This window comes from Rhineura floridana, chromosome 2, assembly GCF_030035675.1.
Source record: "Rhineura floridana isolate rRhiFlo1 chromosome 2, rRhiFlo1.hap2, whole genome shotgun sequence".
In the NCBI taxonomy this organism is placed as follows: domain Eukaryota; kingdom Metazoa; phylum Chordata; class Lepidosauria; order Squamata; family Rhineuridae; genus Rhineura; species Rhineura floridana.
Window position 1 is genome coordinate 192,145,222 of NC_084481.1, and position 23,130 is coordinate 192,168,351.

Genomic DNA, 23,130 nt, shown 5'->3' on the forward strand with positions numbered 1-23,130 from the left:
GAATTGAGTAAAATGAAGCAGGAGATTAAAGATATAAGGGTCCCTGTGAGAGAGGTGACCCTGGAAGGGGTCCCTGTGAGAGAGGAGACCCCGGAGATTGGAACAGGGGTCCCTGTGAGAGAGGTGACCCTGGAGACTGGAATAGGGGTCCCTGTGAGAGAGGAGATCCCGGAGATTGGAACCAACGTGGAACAGGAACAAGATTTGGAGTCTATGGACTTTAGAAATAAAATCTATTGTTTGGAACTCAATGTTATCTCTGAAGAAATGAATGAAGATTCTAGAGATAAAGTTATCAATGGCATGGATAATCTTCTGGACTGGAATGATGTGATGGAGCCCAATATAGAGAAAATCTATGGAATTAACTGCAGCCATGTGACAATGGAAAAACTTTTAAGAGATGACCCAGTGTATTTTGAAAAAAAGAACAGAGATATGATTTTACAGCAGTATTTCAGCAACCTATTCAGAATGGATGGCAAGAAAATATTTGGGATAGAGGTAATCCCCATCAGACTCTTACTATATGACTATGGCTTTGACAGCAAGATTATTATGGAATACTGATAATGGAAGATTGGATATTGAAATTACTGGACTTAACAAGACTACTGAAGATGGAAGATGGAAAATGGAACTAATAGAGATAATAGAACAATGGCTACTGAAATTATTGAACCTAACAGATTCTGATGTGATGGATTAATTGAAATGTTTATTTTGACTATGGTTATGACAATAAGATTATCATAATTAGTAATGAGATGGATTAATCGATATGCTTATCTGGAAAAAAAAATTGATAGATATATTTCTTAAAGAATTGAAACCTCTCTTTGACTTTTTGTGGAAAGAATAAAGTAATGTTTATGAGATTTGATGATTAAGTAAGATAACTACTGGAGGAAAGTGATTTTATAATATGACTTAAGAGACAGGATTGTTATATATTATAGACTTATAACTGATTTGATCTTTGACAAATGGGAAGTCAATATTTTACTCTTTATTTTTTATTTTTGTTTTTTTTTTCTTTTTTTCTTTTTGTTTAACTATTTTTGATTTTGTTTTTTGTCTTTGAATGTTTTATGATTTTGTCTTGTATGTTTTATGAAAATCTGAATAAAAATTATTGAAAAAAAAAAAAGATAAGCCTGCAGCAGGGAAGTTGGCACATTTGTTGGGGGGGAAAGCTGCCTTGGCTGCATACCTCAGGGGTTTCCCTATTGTAGATATCTGTAGGTTGGCTACATGGGCCTTGGTGAATATCTTCACAAAGCGCTGTTGTGTGGATGTGTTCTCTTCTGATGCTGCATTTGGCGGGAGTGTATTGCAAAGGATTGTTCCAAACTAGGCACATCGCAGAAGTTACATCCCTATCAACAGAGTGTCTTCCACTTCCATCTGGCAAAAGAGGAAATGTTACTTACTGTAAATTGCTGTTTGCAGACTAGAGTGGAGGACACTCAAGCCATCTCTCACTTCCTCTGCTTGATAGGGGCAGTAGGTGCTGTGTAACTTACCACTGAGTTGGGGTGGATTGTAGCTGGGCCGTTACTGAGTCTTGTTTAAGCCTGGATGTTTTCACTGTTTTTTCCTGGGTTGTTCTCTTGTATGTTTGAGGTAGTTTGTATGTGGTGTTCTGTGGGGCCAAGGAGTTGTCTCACTCTGCCAGTTGGTCTGGTGAGAGGGATGACTCCTCCTGCTAGAGAGAAGAGGCAAAAGATTGGTAAGGACCCTATTTGTCACTCCCAGGGGGAGGATCATCCCTATCAACAGTGTCCTCCACTCCAGTCTGCAAACAGCAATTCACAGTAAGTAAAATTTCTGCTTTTGAGCCAACTGTTTTTGTTTTTGTTTTGTTTTTTGTAATCTGGGTTCTTGTATATCTTTGTGAGAATATAATATATAATTTAAAAAAAAATAAAGATGGACTCGAAATTGCTGAGGCACTTCTTGGTGCCATAGTCTGCAGATGTTTTTCTAACCAGCCAGAGTCCTAGTTTGGGAGCAAATTATTATAGTGACACTGCATGTTGCTCTGTAATTATTCCTACTTTGTCAGCACTATGATGCCTTTTCAGTCTTGGATCTTCTGTTTCACTTAATAGCTATTTGTTTCTTTTGTGTTTGGAGAAAGTGGATAATTGGGCTCTACAATAAATGTTCTGCTGTTATTCAAGCACAGGAATCTTGTAAAAACAATACAAGAATTTTATACCATGAATCTTTCAGTATATTCAAATAAGAACCTTCTTGAACAAGTTGGAACAAAGGCAGGACATTGGGAAACAGAAAAAAGAATGTGAGAAAGAGATCAAGAAGCAGCAAGTTAAATTGTTCTCCTATTTATACCAGATGTTGACCCATAAATATAACAAAGTAAAACATACATATATTGTAAAATGGGAGTTTTATAGATGGACATTCTGGAGGAAGTAGGTACTTTTTAATTGGGTGTAGGCTCAAATTTTACAATGGCCACAAATTACAGAGAAATTTGTATTAAAATGGTATTGCAGTGGCATAGGTTATGGGAATGGCTGAGCCACTTTTGATTACTTGGGCATGGTGGTGTTGACTACATGAGCCTCTCTGTGCGGGTCTGCCAGTAAAAAGTATATGGTACTGCCAAAAAGGCCTTTCTGTCCTAGTAAGTAAGATAAAAAAAGGGCCAGAGTCATCCTTAGTGCCTCTAAGACCATAGTTTCTAGAGTTGTTTCACTGATGTTCAATGTTTCCAGTGTACCTGAACCTGCCATCTCAGGGCCTAGCACTGCACCTGAACTCCAGTCAGTATATTCCATCTGACAAGCCTGGAGGCTGTATGGTAATAGCTAGGCCACATTTGATTACTTGGGCATAGTGTTGTTGACTGTGTAAGCCTCTCTGTGCAAGTCTGCCAACAAAGTATATGGTACCACCAAGACAGTCTTTCTGTTCCTGGTATACTTAGAAAGGGCAGATGTGCTGGATGGGGCTGGAGGACATTCCTGATTAGGGATGGCTCCTCCTACTGGTCATGACAGGCAGGGTCTAGAAACTTCTTAGTCTCCTCTCTGGGGGGAGGAGTCATCCCGCTCTCCAGACTGGCCCTGCCTACAGCCTGTGAAGGTTGGGTCTTTTCTTCTCTCTGCTCAGAACTTCCTTTTACCTCTGGTTTTTTTTGCTGTTTTTCCCGTTTTTCTGCATTCCGTCGTTCTCCTCTCCTTAATGTTAGCTATTTCTCTCTTCTGTCTCCATCCTTTACTGTTTTCTCTCCCCCCCCGCCTGCCTTCACATCGTGGGTCTGGGGACTTGGGAGGATCATTCAGTCCAGCTGAGCAGTTTGGTGCCGTGTGAGGCATTCTTCAGAGCAACGGAGCGTGGCTAGCCGCAGTGCTTCTGCAGCACATTCTGTTAGAGGGGCGGCTGCCTCTGCACCATGCAATTTTCCCAATCATGGACATCTGTTGGGGGACAAGTGGGCCTCTCCACACACCCTCATAAGACATGATAAAAGAGATTTCTATTCCCCAGCTGATGCCGTGTTTGGTAGCAAGGCGTTCCAGAAGGTGCTAAATCTCTAGTTTCACACAGAGGAAGCCCACCCTGGGGATGTGGATACTGCTATGTTACATCCCTAATCAGGAATGTCCTCCAGCCCTATCTAGCAAAATTGGAAATTTTACTTACCATAAATTTCTATTTGTGGATAGGGCGGAAGGACATTCCACCCACCTCTCCTTCTGCTACAGCCTTCTGGAGCGAGGAATTGGGGGCTTGAAGCATTCTGCTAGCGTCTTACATTTTCACATGATGTCTAGTACTGCGGGTATCTCATTTTGTGTGAAGTTTTTCTCCAGTTGTCTGTTTTGTCTCTGGTTATTACCTTTTCCTAGTTACTACTTTGTATAGGTGTCTGTTTAATAAACGTCTGCATGGTTGGAGTTGATGGGGTCGAGGAGTTCTTGCTCTGTCAGCTCGGTCTGGAGAGCAGGATGACTCCTCCACCCGGAGAGGAGACTAAGAAGTTTCTAGACCCTGCCTGTCACGACCAGTAGGAGGAGCCATCCCTAATCAGGAATGTCCTCCCGCCCTATCCACAAATAGAAATTCATGGTAAGTAAAATTTCCATTTTTCTGATGCAGGACAACATCCTGGTTGTGGTGTTTCTGCAGGATGACTTTGATAAGGGGCTTTAGTACTCAGAAAGGTAGGCTTCAGCTCTTAATAGCATTCTTGGTTGCAGAAAGAAAGGTTCTATTTCTTTCCATGTACACATTTGACATTTTCTCAAGGGAAAAAACCAAAGAATCTTGTGGCACCTTGTTGTTGTTATGTGCCTTCAAGTTGATAACGACTTAGGGCGACCCTATGAATCAGCGATCTCCAAGAGCATCTGTCGTGAGCCACCCTGTTCAGATCGTGTAAGTTCAGGTCTGTGGCTTCCTTTATGGAATCAATCCATCTCTTGTTTGGCCTTCCTCTTTTTCTGTTCCCTTCTGTTTTCCCCAGCATTATTCCCAGCACCTTAAAGACTAGTAAATTTACTATGGCCTAAGCTTTCATGGACTCAGGTGCACTTCAACAGGTACATCTGACAAAGTGGCCTTGAGTCCATGAAAGCTTATTCCATAATAAATTTGTTAGACTTTGAAGTGTTACAAGACTCCATTGTTTCTCCAAAAAGTCTCTTTCAGCATGGCTACCCCTCTGGAAACCTTCTCAAGGGAGTATCTTTTCTAATCTAAATTGAGTGCTGAAGGTGATCATGGGACCATTGTTTAAGTCCATGTCTATTACATCTCTGAAGAAGTTAAGACTGTTCTTAGTGGCTTTCTCTTTGGTGAGAAGGACTTCAGAGCTAGGAGGATATTTGTTTAATTCTGCATTTTTCATAGATACAAGATTGTGCTGAGAAAAGATGTATCCTCTATGCTAAAAGTCAACTTTGCTGTTCATATAACACAACAGCTTCCTTCTGCCCCAACCTATTTCTCCGCTCTTAAGAGCAGAGATGGCATAAGCTGTATATAAGAAGAGCATTTTAGTTCTGTCTGTTGAGAAGTTCTGCTGAGTTGGAGGCCTTTTTTTCTTTTTGCACACCCTGGATCAGAAGATATTTTCTAATACTTTTTTTGCTAGTGGGTGGAGCATTAGACACCCTCTACTCCAGGAGTAGCCAATATGCTGCTCTTCAGGCATTGTGGACTACAGCTCTCATTTGTCCCAGCCAGCTTGGCCAATAATCAGGGATGCTGGAAGTTGTAGCCCACAACATCTGGAGATCACCATGTTGACTACTGTTGTGCTAGTCTATAGGGCCCTGTGCAAGGTACTACCATGAGATATCTCAGAACATTCATGGAGGAGGGGTAGCAATGTCTGTAGCATTCAGAAGGAGCTCCCTCTTGATGGGATCTGTAGGATTGTTTATTATCATCATCATCATTATTGTCTGCCCTTCACCAGTAGGTCCCAGGGTGGGTTACAAAATCTAAAATACAATCTTTAAAAGAATTAAAACACATTTCAATCACAAGATTAGGGTGGTTCTGAAAATATACATTTCAGAATCGGAAAGCTAGGGTAGAGGTGTGTCTTTAGCATTCACTGAAAAAAAGTGGCATCTGTGTATGATGAAGTGTACATTTTTACAGTGGCAGAGGTGGCATTTGACCAACGAGTTCTACAAAGGATACTGGTGTAAGTGGATGTGCAATGTCATAGGTTGCCCACCCTTCTTTCCAGCGTATGATGTATCCCAAAAAATACTGACTCCATCCTCCCTTTCCTCAGATAAAATATGAATGTTTTACTTATTGTAAATCTCAGTTCTCGAGGAGAAGGAAGAGCGCAGACCCCTTCCACATGGATTGGCTAAGTTTGCCTTGTCTTTCTGCATAGTAGGCACGTAAGATTAATCCATCTGGGATGTAATTCTTTATGTGTTTATTGAGAATTCTCTGTAGGGCTCCAGTGGGCATGTGATAGTTTTTTCTCGTAGTTGCTATTATTACAGTATCCTAGGGTTCCTATGCTTAGTCTATGGAAGAAGGACTCTTGGGGAAGAGTATCATCAGCTGTTCCTGCCTCATTTCCACAGGGGAGAGAATATCTCAAAGGCTATTGACTGTCTTTCTCAGGAACACAAATTATATGGTAAATAAAAATAGCTATTAATCAAAGGGATTTTTGGATAGCATTGAAGTGCATTTGTAGGAATATATTTAGCAATGAAGCTTGACATTGGTCCAAGTTCTGCTTCATTTTTGCTAGTGCATTTTCAAACACGCTCTTTCCATCAAGAGGAAGAGAGCAGCAAATGCAAGTTTTGCTTATTCATTTTGCAGGTGTATAGCCCATGGTAAACAAGTGGTTGAAATTTGGTACAATTTAACGTACAAACAGCAGTACACGGTGTACGGCGAAGGTGGTTTTCACTGTTGTTGTAGGACTGTTTGTGGTAAAAGCTTGCATAACTTCTTGGGCAACAACAAGGAAGGTCTTTGGGCATGCTCTCTCTTACTATGCAGGCTTGTTAATTGGAGCTTTAAACATTTAAAATGGAACCTTTCTCGATGCAGGACTCTGGAGACTGACAGCTTTGCTTGGGAAGGGGATGCAGAGAACAACATACACACTAAATTGATAGGAAGCCAACCGGGACTTCCCAGGGCCTCGCCAAGTGCTGGCAGCTATCAACTCCATTTTGCCCTGCAGCAGCTCCAACAGCAGAAACTTCAGTCTCGACAGCTTTTGGACCAGAGCCGAGCCCGACACCAGGTAACTAAGATGAATGAGGCTACCTTGGAAGACATATCATTGTTAGGTTCTGCACCCATTCAGAATAAAGCCAAATGCTGTATAATGAAAAACTCAAACTTTGTTATTTGTAGAAATCATGCAGGTTTGTGTATTGATTTGCATAGTGGTTTTCCTATTGCTACAAATTCCTACAAACTGGGATTTTTGCAGTGTTTTGTCAGTAACGCCAAAAAGGTTCATGTGTGTACGTTATGTTCCTTCAAGTCAGTTACGACTTATGGTGACCCTATGAATCAGCGACCTCCAATACAGTAGCATCTGTCATAAACCAGATTCTGCAAGTTCAGGTCTGTGGCTTCCTTTATGGAATCAATCCATCCCTTGTTTGGTCTTCCTCTTTTTCTACTGTTTTTCCCAGCATTATTGTCTTTTCTAGTGAATTATGTCTTCTTATGTGTCCAAAGTACAGTAGGGCCCCGCTTTACAGTGCTTTGCTTTACAGCGTTCCGCTAATACAGCAGTTGTGAATTGTAGAAAGGCCCCGCTTTACAGCGTTTGCTCCGCTTTTACAGTGGTTTTTTGCCGCCAGGCGCCATTTTGGTCAATATAAGTCAGTGGGATCCGCTTTACAGCGGGGGTCCGGAACGTAACCCGCTGTATGAGCAGGGCCCTACTGTATGATAACCTCAGTTTCATCATTTTAGCTTCCAATGTTAGTTCTGGTTTAATTTGTTCTAACACCCAATTATGTGTCTTTTTCATAGTCCATGGTATGCGCAAAGCTCTCCTCCAATACCACATTTCAAATGAGTTGATTTTTCTCTTATCCACTTTTTTCACTGTCCAACTTTCACATCCATACATAGATATTGGGAATACCATGGTCTGAATGATCCTTACTTTGGTGTTAGGTGATAAATCTTTGCATTTGAGGATCTTTTCTAGTTCTCTCATAGCTACCCTTCCCAGTCCTAGCCTTCTTCTGATTTCTTGACTATTGTCTCCATTTTGGTTAATGACTGCTCCAAGGTATTGATAATCCTTAACAAGTTCAATGTCTTCATTATCAACTTTAAAGTTACATAAATCTTCTGTTGTCATTATAAAGAGAGACAAATGACACCTGAGAGCCATAGAGTGGAATGGGAGTGTTCACACCATTTGATCACAAGCATTTTGATTTTGAAATTTACAAGAAATGCTGCCTACAAACCTTTAGTCTTTTATTTGTCATCGGAAGTTAAAATTAAAAAATAATCCAGGTTTTCTTGCAGTTGTATCATAATTACAGCTGTGCAGTCTGCTCTGTCAATTGGAGACAAATACTGAGGTTTGTATCCTATAGTGATAAGATTTGTTTTTCTTGCTATTACTTTAAGTAGGAGTTTTTTTGTGTACCTTCACGATCAACCTGGCTTGTTCTTTATTATTCAAACATTTGTTTTCTACTACTATCTCAGCAGATTGAAAGGTATCATCTTATGTATTTTGTATCAAGTTGACTTTTATTAGCAATTGTGTTTCATTGTTTGGTTAGAGTCCTTTATTTTGGTTATCCCATATTGCTCCTTGATATAAATAAATAAATCTCTAGTTCTTGAGTAATAATTCGAATGTGAATGTAATAATAATTCGAGTGTGAATGTAAAGATGAGCAAGTTGTTACCAAATAAGCAAGTATGAGAAAGTACTATGTGGCATTCATGGCTTCTGCTTCCTGCTCAGTGTTTTCAAGGGCAGTTTTCATGTGGGCAGAAGAAATGGGGGCAAAGGAGGATGTGCCTAAAAGATGGATTAAAAAAGATGGTGTATGCCTTAGCTCTGTCAGCAGATGTATCCATGCATGCATTACAATTTGTGACGCATTCTATGGCAGCCTCAACCATGCCATGTTGTGACATTTGGCTTAGGCAATGAGCTGTGGATGCTGTGTCACAGGGCTGTGGAGTCGGTATGCCAAACCTTCGACTCCGACTCCTCCATTTTTCTACTGTCTGACTCCTTCATAAATGGCAAATGTATATTAACTAGTAATAACAAATTTACTGTAGTAAAATGGTAGCACAAGGCATTTCATCACCACCATGTGAATCATCAGGCTAGATTGATAGAACATAAAATATATTTATTTGATTAAAATTTCTGAACAAGAAAACTTTCCTAAATTCCTATGAAAGATTTTATTTTGAAGTCTGAGTCAGTACATTTCTACCAACTCTGACTCCACCCAAGATTGCTTCCGACTCCACAGCCCTGCTGTCCCACCCCTTTTCTGGCTCAAAGCTGTTTTATGAATGTCTGGAAGCCCACCTCAAGGAGACCAGAAATAAGAAGAAAGCCCTTCCTACAGCTAAGAAAGATGAGTATAAGACTTGGCAGAGCTAGCTTTTTCGTTCAGCTAGGCAGTTCCCCAGGTCCAGAGTTTTTTTGTCCTACAGGTCACATTGGGGCAGACAGGACAGGGGTGGCAGATGCGCTTCTTCAGCAAGATCAGGAGGTGCATCATTCACCTCAGGGAAGTTTCAGAAGGGTGCTCAGAAGGCTCCCTCAGCCTGACTTGCACCCCGAAGTAAGCTGCTGGGGTTTGCCCACCAGTGGAAAGACATCACCTTGGACCAATGGGTATTAGAGACAGTATCCAGAGGATATGCTCTGGAGTTTGCCCAAGTCCCACCCAACTTGTTCCTCCCCATGCCCTGGTCCCAGAATCTGGAGAAACACCAAGGTTATTTAGCCGCTATTCACCACTTGCCAACCATTCAGGCGATAGAGCCAGTTGCTCCCTTGGAGAGGAAATCAGGGATCTAATTGCTTTTTTCTTAATGCCCAGAAAGAATGGCGATACCAGGGCCATTCTAGACCTAAAACAGCTCAACAGGTGGGTGTCCAAGAAATCCTTCAAAATGGAGACCCTCAGGTCCATAATTGCGACACTAGGGAAGAGAGATTGGTTGTCCTCCATTGATCTCTCCGAGGCCTATCTGCACATCCCAATTCCATAGCACCATTGGTGGTTTCTCCAGTTTCCCTACTACAACTTGCACTACCAGTACCAGACATTGCCGTTTGGCCTCTCTTCAGCGCCAAGGGTCTTCACTGAGGGGCTGGTGGCTCTAGTTGCTTACCTACGGACAGTGGGGATCTGAGTAGATCCCTACTTGGACAACATCCTGGTGAGGGCTCCATCGGAGGCCGGTTCCAGTTAGACACCAATCACATAGTGGCTTGGCTACAGTGATTGGATTTCATGGTGAAGAAAGAGAAGAGTATTCTGGTTCCTTCTCAGTCAATTATTCACCTCAGGGTCCAGTTGGAAATGTGACTTTTTCAAATGAGTCTAACTGCAGAAAGAGTCTCAGCTCTCCCAACTGCTGCTTGAAGTTGCCTCAGCTTCCCAGATGGATCTGATTGTTCTGGTCCTCCTCCAGGGTCTCGTGGTGTCCGTATACGACATGATTCTTTGGGCTCAGTTTCACTCAAGAACACTCCCAATAACTTCTCCTGCCCTTCCAAGACAAGATCCTGCTTTGGCACAGGGGATTGGTGCCAGTTTCTCCACTGTTAAAGTCAGAGCTCAGCTGATGGCTGAACCCCCATCGGATAACTCGAGCGGTCAATTTGGAGAATCCACCACAGACTATCATGACAGCGGATGTGAGTCTGGATGGGGGGCTCACCTGGGTCAGCACGTGGCACAGGGTATTTAGTCAAAATGGGAATTGGAGCCCAGCATAAATATTCTGGAGCTACGGGCCATCAGGCTTGGCCTGAGAGCTTTCTTCTCAGAGATCAGAGGAGCACATGTTCTAATACGCACCGACAATACATCTGTGAACGTGTATGTGAACAAACAAGGGGGCACATGCTCTACGGCCTTGATATCTGAAGCGGATCACCTGTTCAAATGGGTGGAACAACGCCTGGCCTCCTTAAAGGCCAAGCACCTGGCGGGCACAAACAATTTTGTGGTCAACTGGCTCAGTCGGACGGCAATTAAGGAGGTGGAGTGGCAGTTGAACCCAGCAGTTTTTCATCAGTTGTCACAGCTATGGGGCAAACCAGTGGTGGACATCTTTGCAACACAGAACAATGAATAATTGGGCACGTTCGTCACCCGAACCCCATGCTCTCAGGCTCTGGGCACAAATGCTGTCAAGATGGATTGGCTGCAAGGTCTCTTGTACGCTTTCCCCCCATTTGGGCTGATACAGTGCATGATTCAGCGAGTTCGTGTTCTGAGAGCTGAACTTATTCCCGTGGGTCCATATTGGCTGAGATGGCCTTGGTTCACGGACCTGCTGAATCTGTCAGTCAGGGAACCGTGGCAATTGCCAATTCAGCTGGATCTTCTGATCTAGGGCCCAGTTTGCCATCCTCAGCTGGAACTCTTCCGCTTAACATCCAAGAGGCTGAGCAGCTATGGTTGAAGGATATGGATTTTGCAGGGAAGGTGCTAGAGACCTTGTTGGCTTCCTGCAAGCAGTCCACTAATAAGGTCTACTCATCCACCTGGAGGTGTTTTTTTGGTCATGGTGCTCCCAAAATTCCATTGACCCATTCTCCTGGGGTTCCTTCAATTGGGCCTTGACAAGGGTTTAAGCGCAGCTACTCTCAAGCGTCAAGCTGCTGTGCTCAGTCTGGGGGGGTCTTTTGCTGTCTTCCAGTCCTTTGTTCACACAGTTTCTTAAGGGGCTTGCCCTTGTATCTCCACACACAAGTCAGTTTCCAAACCTGGAACATGTGCTGGGTTTTGTCGGCGTTGACAAGTCCACTCTTTGAACCTATGGCCATCTGTCCTCTGAACATTCTGACCTTTAAGACAGTCTTTTTGGTGTCCATTACATCTGCACCCAGAGTTTCTGAGTCGGGGGCATGACCTTCAACTCTGTGTGTTCCATCAGGACAAGATGGTCTTGCGACTGGATCCAGCCTTTCTGCCTTAGGTTAATTCAGTTTTCCATAGATCCCAGGGGGTGGTCTTGCCATCTTTCTGCACTGCAGCCTCCTGTGCAAGAGCGTAGGTTGCACTCTTTAGACATTAGAAGGGCACTTTGTTTTTATTTAGACCATACATTGGAGTTTAAGAACATAAGAAGAGCCTGCTGGATCAGGCCAGTGGCCCATCTAGTCCAGCATCCTGTTCTCACAGTGGCCAACCAGGTGCCTGGGGGAAGCCCGCAAGCAGGACCCGAGTGCAAGAACACTCTCTCCTCCTGAGGCTTCCGGCAACTGGTTTTCAGAAGCATGCTGCCTCTGACTAGGGTGGCAGAGCACAGCCATCACGGCTAGTAGCCATTGATAGCCCTGTCCTCCATGAATTTGTCTAATCTTCTTTTAAAGCCATCCAAGCTGGTGGCCATTACTGCGTCTTGTGGGAGCAAATTCCATAGTTTAACTGTGCGCTTAGTAAAGAAGTACTTCCTTTTGTCTGTCCTGAATCTTCCAACATTCAGCTTCTTTGAATGTCCACGAGTTCTAGTATTATGAGAGAGGGAGAAAAACTTTTCTCTATCCACTTTCTCAATACCATGCATAATTGTATACACTTCTATCATGTCTCCTCTGAGCCGCCTTTTCTCTAAACTAAAAAGCCCCAAATGCTGCAACCTTTCCTCGTAAGGGAGTCGCTCCATCCCCTTGATCATTCTGGTTGCCCTCTTCTGAACCTTTTCCAACTCTAGAATATCCTTTTTGAGATGAGGCGACCAGAACTGTACACAGTATTCCAAATGCGGCCTCACCATAGATTTATACAACAGCATTATGATATCGGCTGTTTTATTTTCAATACCTTTCCTAATTATCGCTAGCATGGAATTTGCCTTTTTCACAGCTGCCACACACTGGGTTGACATTTTCATCGTGCTGTCCACTACAACCCCGAGGTCTCTCTCCTGGTCGGTCACCGCCAGTTCAGACCCCATGAGCGTATATGTGAAATTCAGATTTTTGTGCTGCAATATGCATAATTTTACACTTGTTTATATTGAATTGCATTTGCCATTTTTCCACCCATTCACTCAGTTTGGAGAGGTCTTTTTGGAGCTCTTCGCAATCCCTTTCTGTTTTAACAACCCTGAACAATTTAGTGTCGTCAGCAAACTTGGCCACTTCACTGCTCACTCCTAATTCTAGGTCATTAATGAACAAGTTGAAGAGTACAGGTCCCAATACCGATTCTTGAGGGACTCCACTTTCTATGGCCCTCCATTGGGAGAACTGTCCATTTATTCCTACTCTCTGCTTTGTGCTTCTTAACCAATTCCTTATCCACAAGAGGACCTCTCCTCTTATTCCATGACTGCTAAGCTTCCTCAGAAGTCTTTGGTGAGGTACCTTGTCAACCGCTTTTTGAAAGTCTAAGTACACTATGTCCACTGGATCACCTCTATCTATATGCCTGTTGACACCCTCAAAGAATTCTAGTAGGTCACTGAGACAGGACTTTCCCTTGCAGAAGCCATGCTGGCTCTGCTTCAGCAAGGCTTGTTCTTCTGTGTGCTTAGTTAATCTAGCTTTAATAATACTTTCTACCAGTTTTCCAGGGACAGAAGTTAAGCTAACTGGCCTGTAATTTCCGGGATCCCCCCTGGATCCCTTTTTGAATATTGGCGTTACATTTGCCACTTTCCAGTCCTCAGGCACGGAGGAGGACCCGAGGGACAAGTTACGTATTTTAGTTAGCAGATCAGCAATTTCACATTTGAGTTCTTTGAGAACTCTCGGGTGGATGCCATCTGGGCCCAGTGATTTGTCAGTTTTTATATTGTCCATTAAGCCTAGAACTTCCTCTCTTGTTACCACTATTTGTCTCAGTTCCTCAGAATCCCTTCCTGCAAATGTTAGTTCAGGTTCAGGGATCTGCCCTATATCTTCCACTGTGAAGACAGATGCAAAGAATTCATTTAGCTTCTCTGCAATCTCCTTATCGTTCTTTAGTACACCTTTGACTCCCTTATCATCCAAGGGTCCAATCGCCTCCCTAGATGGTCTCCTGCTTTGAATGTATTTATAGAATTTTTTGTTGTTGGTTTTTATGTTCTTAGCAATGTGCTCCTCAAATTCTTTTTTAGCATCCCTTATTGTCTTCTTGCATTTGCTAGATAGTGCTGGAGGACATTCCTCAGTAGGGATGACTCCTCCTACTGGTCGTGACAGGCAGGGTCTCTAAGCTTCTTTGTATCCTCTCCTGGGGGAGGAGTCGTCCCTCTCTCCAGACCGGCCCTGCCTGCAGTCAGTGAAGGTCTGGAGTTAATCTCTCCTCTCTATCTAGAGCTTCTTTCTTTTGTTTTCTGCTTCTCCCTCTTAGCGTCTTTTCTTATGCTAATCTTCTCCTCTCCTTACGTTTGTTTTATTTCCTCCCTGCCTGTTTCCTTCCCCTCCCCTACCTTCACTCCGTGAGGCTAGGCTGAACCCGGCTGGGTTCACAGGCTGAACCCGGCTGGGTTCACAGGCGTCGGAAAGGAGGCCGAAGAAGGGCGGAGCGCGGCTAGCTGCAGTGTACCAGCAGAGCAGCAACCGCCCAGACGGGAGTCTCTCGCTCCGCGGAGCCGTGTTTCATTCATTCTGCCCCGCTCCCTCCTGTGCCCAGGAACGTAGGTGGCACTCCCTTGATGTGAGAAGGGCCCTTCGTTTCTACCTGGATCGTACCTTAGAGTTCAGGAGGTCTGAGGCCCTCTTTGTGGCCTTCTCTGGGAAATCAAAGGGGTGTAAGGTGACAACCTACTCTATCTCACGCTGGCTCAGAGCGGCTATAGCACATGCATATGAAGCTCTGGGTAAGAAACCTCCATTGGGTACCACAGCACATTCAGTTAGGGGTGCAGCGGCTTCAGCAGCGTTTAAGGGGGGTTCCCCATAATGGATATCTGTAGGGCGGCTCAATGGGCTTCTCCACACACTTTTATCAGGCACTATAAAATAGACTCTTCTCATCAGCCGATGCTGCATTTGGCAGGAAGGTGCTCCAGAAGGTGTTGCCTCCTAGCTAGAGGAATCCCACCCGGAGTCCTAGTACACTGCTCTGTCATATCCCTACTGAGGAATGTCCTCCAGCACTATCTAGCAAAAATGGAAATTTTACTCACTGTGAATTTCTATTTGTAGATAGTGCTGGAGGACATTCCACCCACCTCTCATTCCTCTGCTTCAACCCTCTGGAGCGGGAGTGGGAGTGGGGGAGTTAGGGCTTCTGCCAGCGCCTTACATTTGCACCCGTTGTTTAATATTGTGTGTCTTCCTTCATGTGTGACCTGTCCTCTAGCACGTTGGTTCTGTGTTGGTCTGTCACTTTTCTTCAGCTATCTCCTGGTATAGGCTTCCTCTCTAGGGACGTCTGTGATGCTGTGGTTATGGGGCCTGAGGGGTGTTCCTGGCTCTGTCAGTTCAGTCTGGAGAGAGGGACGACTCCTCCCCCAGGAGAGGCTACAAAGAAGCTTAGAGACCCTGCCTGTTACGACCAGTAGGAGGAGTCATCCCTACTGAGGAATGTCCTCCAGCACTATCTACAAATAGAAATTCACGGTGAGTAAAATTTCCATTTTTCTTTGGCCAGAGTTTGTGTTCTTTTTTTATTTTCTTCATTCGGACAAGACTTCCATTTTCTAAAGGAAGACTTTTTGCCTTTAAGAGCTTCCTTGACTTTGCTCGTTAACCATGCTGGCATCTTCTTGGCCCTGGCGGTACCTTTTCTGATCTGCGGTATGCACTCCAGTTGAGCTTCTAATATAGTGTTTTTAAACAACTTCCAAGTATTTTTGAGTGATGTGACCCTCTGGACTTTGTTTTTCAGCTTTCTTTTTACCAATCCCCTCATTTTTGTGAAGTTTCCTCTTTTGAAGTCAGATGTGACCGTGTTGGATTTTCTTGGCAACTGGCCATTTACATGTATGTTTAATTTAATAGCGCTATGGTCACTGCTCCCAATCGGTTCGACAACACTTACATCTCGCATCAGGTCCCGATCCCCACTGAGGATTAAGTCCAGGGTTGCCGTCCCTCTGGTTGGTTCCATGATCAACTGGTCTAGGGCATAGTCATTTAGAATATCTAGAAACTTTGCTTCTTTGTCATGACTGGAACACATATGCGGTCAGTCTATGTCCGGGTAGTTGAAGTCACCCATTACTACCACATTTCCTAGTTTGGATGCTTCCTCAATTTCGTATCTCATCTCCAGGTCTCCCTGAGCATTTTGATCAGGGGGACGATAGATCGTTCCCAGTATTAAGTCCCTCCTGGGGCATGGTATCACCACCCACAACGATTCTGTAGAGGAGTCCGCCTCTTTTGGGTTTTCGAGCTTGCTGGATTCAATGCCTTCTTTCACGTATAGAGCGACACTGCCCCCAATACGTCCTTCCCTGTCCTTCCAATATAGTTTATATCCAGGGATAACCGTATCCCACTGGTTTTCTCCATTCCACCAGGTCCCTGTTAGCTCACTATATCAATGCTCTTCTCTGAGACCAAGCACTCCAGTTCTCCCATCTTGGTTCGGAGGCTCCTAGCATTAGCGTACAGGCATTTGTAAGCAGTGTCTCTCTTCAAGGGTCTTTGGCACTTGTGGTTTGGCCTGTGGTAATTTTGCCCTTCTGAATTGATATCCTGTGCCCCTGCTCTCCCAATGCCTACATCTAGGCCTACCCCTTTTAAAATTTCATCATTTCTTTGGTCTTTATCCCAGGGGGGAGGTTTATTCTGAACCGGATCTTCCTCAGCTCCTGTCGGGTTTTCCTCCTCAGTCAGTTTAAAAGCTGCTCTGCCACCTTTTTAATTGTAAGTGCCAGCAGTCTGGTTCCATTCTGGTTCAAGTGGAGCCCGTCCCTTTTGTACAGGCCCGGCTTGTCCCAAAGTGGATGTCTGGAGGGTAGGTGAAGTTGAGGAGTTGTCTTTGCTCTGTCAGCTTGGTCTGGAGGGCGACTCCTCCCCCTGGAGAGGAGAGAAAAGGAGTTGACAACCCTGCCTGTCATGACCAGTAGGAGGAGTCATCCCTAATGCCTTATCTACAAATAGAAATTCATGGTAAGTAAAATTTCCATGAGAGCCAGTGTGATGTAGTGGTTAAGGTGTTGGACTACGACCTGGGAGACCAGGGTTTGAATCCCCACACAGCCATGAAGCTCACTGGGTGACCTTGGGCCAGTCACTGCCTCTCAGCTTCAGAGAAAGGCAATGGTAAACCACCTCTGAATACCGCTTACCGTGAAAACCCTGTTTGTAGGGTTGCCATAAGTCGCAATCTATTTGAAGGCAGTACATTTACATTTTAAAAATTCCATTTTTATAGTACAGAACTGAGTCTTGCTTTTATAAGCATATTTTCAAAACTCTTCTGCCCCAAATCATTAGATACACAAAAAAGCTGAAGAATAACTCAAGGCATAGTTTCACAACACATTCTGGAAATGAAACATACAGAAAAGATCCCTTGTAATTCAGCAATCCTGGCTTGGTTGTTAGGACCCTTTGTGTACTGTTCTTCCATTTGCACTTCCCTCTGTCCTAGCCAAATAGTGGGCACATTTTTACTCTCTTATCCGAAGGGCTCCACGTGGGCAGTGTTCAGCTCAGGGTAGCCCTGTGAGCAAAGCTGTGTGTGTGAGGGGCTTGAAGGGGGCCGTGCTGCCTGGCTGATCTCTTTTCTAATTGCTGACATTGAGATGATGTTGTTCTTGGCTTGGGGCAAAGCCATTACTCAGGAGTTTCTGTTAAAGTGATTCTTTGTTAAATCTCTGCATGCATCCCCTGCACTCCCTCCCCCTCTCCTTCTGAGCACAGCCAGTCAGAGTTATAGTTATAGAGATCCTTGCCATGCCGCAGGCTCAGGCAGTACTGAAGTTTCCATCATTGAAGAAAGGGGGTTGTTTAATGCAGAGGCTATCACAGTGTACGCTGTAGATTAATTCAGTCTAATTAGTATAATTTAAATGTCAAAAGGCAACAAAATATAAATTATTTGGTTTTGCTCTCAGTCACCAGCAGGTTTGCCATAACTCTGCATGCTGACATAAGGCAGAAAAAGAAACAAAAGGCTGCCTAGCCAGTGCCGTATCCAAGTTTCATAAATAATTAAATAATGGTTTAAAATGTGTTTTAAATAATATAACCTTGTGTAATGGGTTTTGATGTATAAGACCAGAATTTATTTTCTCTTTGTCATGGCCTTGTTGTGTAGCTTTGAAGAAGTAGCTTTTTCTGAACGTCAATTCCTTAAACTCTAAAATTGGAAACATAATTATTGATTTCCCAGGGTAGTTGTCAGAGTGAACACATCATTTATGTAGAACTTTGCAAGTAAGTGCTAGATACATTATGAATAGTATAGTGCCAGTATCATTTTCCTCACACAAGGTATTAATTTGCTTGGATTTTAGCTGGATTAAGTATAAAAACAGTATCTTTCTCTTTGTTTTTAGCCAGGTTCATTTTCAGTTTTACAGAGGTTCCTGTTCTTTTCAGCATTTTATGTTCAATTGTAAAATTAAGGCTGCCATGATGGCTGCTGAGGTGTAGGGATTGTTCAGTGTTGCATTTCCTTGCTTGAATGTTTAAATCAGGAATGGGGGGCCTCAGGCCTGGGGGCTTAATGTATCCCTTCAGACTTCTCTATCTGGCCCTTGGGACTTTACCAAGGGCATACTCCCTCCCCAATCACATGCCCCCATGTCGTACCTCTTATCCTGCTGCTTTGCACTCTCTTTTAATGTTTGTGCCTGGCTGGAATGTGTCCTTGAGCTCTGATAATGCTTCTTGCTTGCCTGGATGGAGGATAGAAAGGGTGTGCAGAACTGTGTAGAAATGAGCATAGTGTACAGTGGCAAAATTCACATTCATTGCTCTGCTGACTTTTGCCTCCAGCCTTGCCTACTACTGGCATGTGGCCCCTGTAAGGTTGCACAGAAGGGATGTGGTCCTTGAGCTGAAAAAGGTTCTCCATCACTAATTTAAATTGTACTAGCAGTGTGCCTTAGATAAGCTCATTTCTTGAACGGTGTGTTTTTTACAATGTCAAGTAGTTGTTTACATTTGTATAATTAAGATTTTCCAGGTAAAACATTATGCTAAAAGAAAAAATTACTGTGCACCAAAACATATATTTGCCCAGTTCAATCATAATGATAAACCATGGCTTCCTGTTATGAGAATGTATTGTGACAGACTTGCACACTTTTCCTTCCATTCCTTTCCCCCATCCATGCATTAGGGGTGGAAGTTTAAACCTTGCACTTGTGATTTTGAATAAACCACAGTTTCCCAATACAACCAAATTCAAGAAATCATGATTTGATTAGAACAAGCCATGGTTTCAGATCCTGGTTTGTTCGGTGATTGAACAATATTATAATAATAATAATAAACTTTATTTCTACCCCGCCCTTTTTCCAATAGGACTCAGAGTGGCTTGCAACTAAAAACAACACCAATTAAAACATACAGAAGTATACTATTAAAAAAGAATTAAACTATGAGAAAAATTAAAACCATAAAACATAGGTTAAAAACAGCAGACAATTTAAAATAATAAAATCATATAATGTAGTCACCAAACCTATGACACTTAATCCTGGTCGTTCTCTGTCCCAAATGCCCGTTGAAATAAAACAGTCTTGTCGCCGGAAAGACGGCAAGGAGGGAGCTGATCGCACCTCACTCGGAAGGTAGTTCCACAGCCTAGGGGCGGCCACCGAAAAGGCCCTATCTCATGTCCGCGTCATATGTACTTGCGAAGGTGTGGGGAGCACAAGAAGGGCCTCACCTGAAGATCTCAAATCCCGGACAGGTTCATGTAGGGAGATACAATCTGTCAAATAGCCTGAGCTGTATAGGGCTTTGTAGGTCAAAACCAGCACTTTGAATTGTGACCAGAAACAAATTGGCAGCCAGTGGAGCTGTTGTAACAGGGGAGTTTTATGGTCCCTGTAACCAGCCCCGGTTAGCACTCTGGCTGCAGCTCTTTGTTTCTTCTTAAGTTTCCGAACAGTCTTCAAAGGCAGCCCCATGTAGAGCGCGTTACAATAGTCTAAGCGGGATGTAACCAAACCACTGTTTGTTTGCTTGCTTGCTTGTTTATAAAAGTGTTTATATCTGCCGTCTCATAAAATATTAAGGTGATATGCAACAATATGTATACAATAAAAAACAAAAACAGTTAAAAAGAGAAAGTAATTAGAATGACTGGCTAGTCAAAAAGTTTTAAGCAGCTGCGTAGGCCTTTTGGCGTTAAAAAAAAGGCTTGAAGAGACACCTGAAAGTAAGAATTGAAGATGCCTTGTGAATTTTTGCTGTAAGAGTGTTTCACAGCATGGGACAAGTGATACTAAATGTCTGACATCTGGTCCAAATCTTATTTAGATTTGCTGATTGTTACAAATTGCAAATGGAAGATTTATTGTCCTTCCCTTATACATGATGAAGGGAGGGTGGAGAGAGTTCACAAATCCAAAACTCTCCATGGTGCGTTCTGATAATGAGTACCCATGGTTTACATCTGAACAAGAAACCATTTTTTCTTCCAACATTATTCCCCTTTTGCAGTTCCCTTTATATCTTCTTATCACTTGTACCTCACGTATTGCCCATTGCACTGCTACCTCTTACAGTAGCACATATATTAACCTATAATGTTCATAGCCCACATATTACCTGTGAGCTTATAGCCTGCCCCCCATATTTTAAATAGAAGTTGCTTTCCTTAATGCCATTTTAAAAATGAAAAGCAAATAGTTTCAACTTATAATAATTCTTATGTACTGCAGAAAAGTCCAGTGAAATGGACCATGACATTTTTGCTCCACATCATCTCCTGTTTAGGCACTTAATACAAAACAATCAGAAATCATGAGCAACATCATGTTTGGTTTTAACTGTTGATGGCTGCTTCTGCTGTTTGAATATAAAGCATAACAGCAGTTCACAACTACATACAATTCTATCTCTATTCCTCTTCTGATCACTCTTGGTGTGCTTTTCCTTACTACTGTCCTCATTCTTAGCTGTCCCCTTTAAGTTTGGCCCTGGGATGCTTTACATTTGCCATTTTCAGGGTCCCTTTGCCTTTGGTCTGCAGTGCCATAACTTACTTTGGAAAGAACTTTAGTCATCCACATAGAAAAATCGTGTCAGGAATGTATTTCATGTATTTTTAGTGTAACAGCTGAGAGGAAGGAATTGGGGGGTGGTGTTTCTGTGGTTCATAGTTTGGGAACTTCTGGTTCAACCCTTCTTTCACTGTCTTTGTGTGTGTGTGTCCCTTCCTCCACTTTCCCTTTCTTTTTTCCCTTCCCTCTTTATGTTGTCTCATAAGTCACCTGCAAAGACAAGTTTTGTGCCATCTTGAGTTCTGTTTAATGCCTAGAATATAAATCTCAAATAGAAGTAGTAGTACTTCTTCCATGCAATCTGACATGGAGAGTGCGAGTGAGAATTGTTGATTTGCATTCTCCAGACAGGGTTATTGGAGAACAGTGGGTTATCTGGTGATGGGAGAGTCTGAGTTACACTGTCAATAGCCTCCTTTTATTGCTGAGTTTTGTGAGAACCCTTTGCAGAGGAAAGATTCTCTGTGTACTGCACCCATCAAAAATTTTTCTGTTTCTTAGAGTGCATAGGATATTTCTGCAACAGGATAGCTCCTACTGCAGGAGAGGGCAGTAACGCAGTTATAGAGCACATGCTTTGCAGTGCCAGTCAGTGTAGACAGTACTGAACTAGATGGACCAATGTCCTCCTTAGGAGACTTTCTAGTTGCTACTGCATCTGTGGTTGTGCTGTTTCAACCACTCCTGGAGTACAGCTGCCACTTGGAGAAAGTGTGAGGTGATCCTTAAGTGAAATGAAATTGAGCAAATATGAATAAAATTAGGTAAAACTGAAATGAATAAAAGCATGAAACAAATTTAAAATTTTGGATCTCACTGACAAGACAGCATCTTTTAAAAGAATTTTCTCCTCTCATCAGTTATTGCAGATAGAAAATGTGCAGACGTCACAGTTGTACATGAATCTTGTTCACAGGCTCATGATCAGACCCAACATTTCTCCCAAGTATTGTAATGCTATATTGTTCTGCTATTTTAGAAATGGATATTGTTGCACTGTCCATCTGAAGGGATACATTAGTCAATCTCGTGTTTCGAATGCTTTTTAGTGAGCTCCATCCCCACTTTATGTATCATTCAGAAAAGTAAAATTTTACCATTAGGGATGAAACAAACCCCTTCAAAGAATTATTGCTAATTTCCACAAAGGCTGCCACCCTAAGAGGACAGCAAGGCACTAAAGTTAATTTATAACCCAAAATGTAACATCATTTTATATGCTTCTGTTGGTATTGTTGTTGCAAGTTCAATGCTGCATAAATTGGAGGTGACCAATTAGAGAAGCACCAGCAGTGACTGTATACATTTGGTTTGGACTATCTCCAAAGGACTTAAATTCCCAGAAATGCACACTTGGGCCCCATTGAGAAGTTGTAGAATGAGTTTCCTATTACACACCTCCAGTGCTGGTGCTACCAGATGTCCACACTAGTTCCGTTGTAATATAAAATACCCAATGCTCTTTTTGCCACTTTTTCCTTAGTAAACTCTTAAGTTAAAAACTGAAGTAAACTCTTAGTAAAAAGAAAGAAGATGGCATTGTAACCCAATCTTGTTGGAAAGCTTCACATTAAAATATGATGCAATCCATGCTACAGAATATCTAGATTGTTTTATTCAGCAGCTAGTTGATTATTTTCTTCAAATGTATTAACTGCAATTTTCTTTGCTGGCAAACTGCAAATTGCTGACTATGAAATACTAATTTTGTCCGCTAACGGTAAAAAAAAAAACCTTGCAGTTTAAGAATAAGTATAGCCAACAGATATTTTTAATCAAACTTTAAAAAGTGGGGAAATTGGGCAGCTATAGTGAATGTACTAGGGGAGCAGGAAACTTGATCTCCTCTCAGATATTGTACTGCCCTATAAAGTTGTAAAAATGCAAACACAATTTGGGCTGGTCTTTCACAGTCCAATCCACTTCTTTGGAAGAATTTGGAGAGGGGAGGGCAGGTCTTATCATTCGCATGCTTATTGAGTTCAGTGGGATTTTACTCCTGTGCAGTCATGCTTAGGATAGGTAAAACTGACCTGGAAGAGGGAGGGGAGGAGAATGAGTAGATTGGCACTGGGCAGAGGGAAAGCCTCTTTCCTTTCCAAACGGAAAGCATTGTTAAGGTTTTCCCCACCTTTTTGTTCTACAGCAGACACACTCAAATTTAAACCAAAGTTGTCCCTGGCCATATCCACCCCAGACATTTTCCCACTTTAAACAGCCACAGCTTCCCCCAAAGAATCCTGGGAAGTGTAGCTTGTGAAGGGTACTGAGAGTTGT

General features: G+C 42.8%; 1 protein-coding gene across 1 annotated transcript in view; it reads left to right on the forward strand.

Moving 5' to 3' along the window:
* Positions 1 to 23,130, forward strand: part of LOC133377538 (tubulin polyglutamylase TTLL5-like) — a 184,757-nt gene that overhangs the window by 110,427 nt on the left and 51,200 nt on the right. Inside the window, exon 13 of the mRNA XM_061611787.1 lies at positions 6,574 to 6,772. Within this exon, the coding sequence (XP_061467771.1) occupies positions 6,574 to 6,772 (199 nt within the window). The remainder of the gene's footprint in view (positions 1 to 6,573; positions 6,773 to 23,130) is intronic.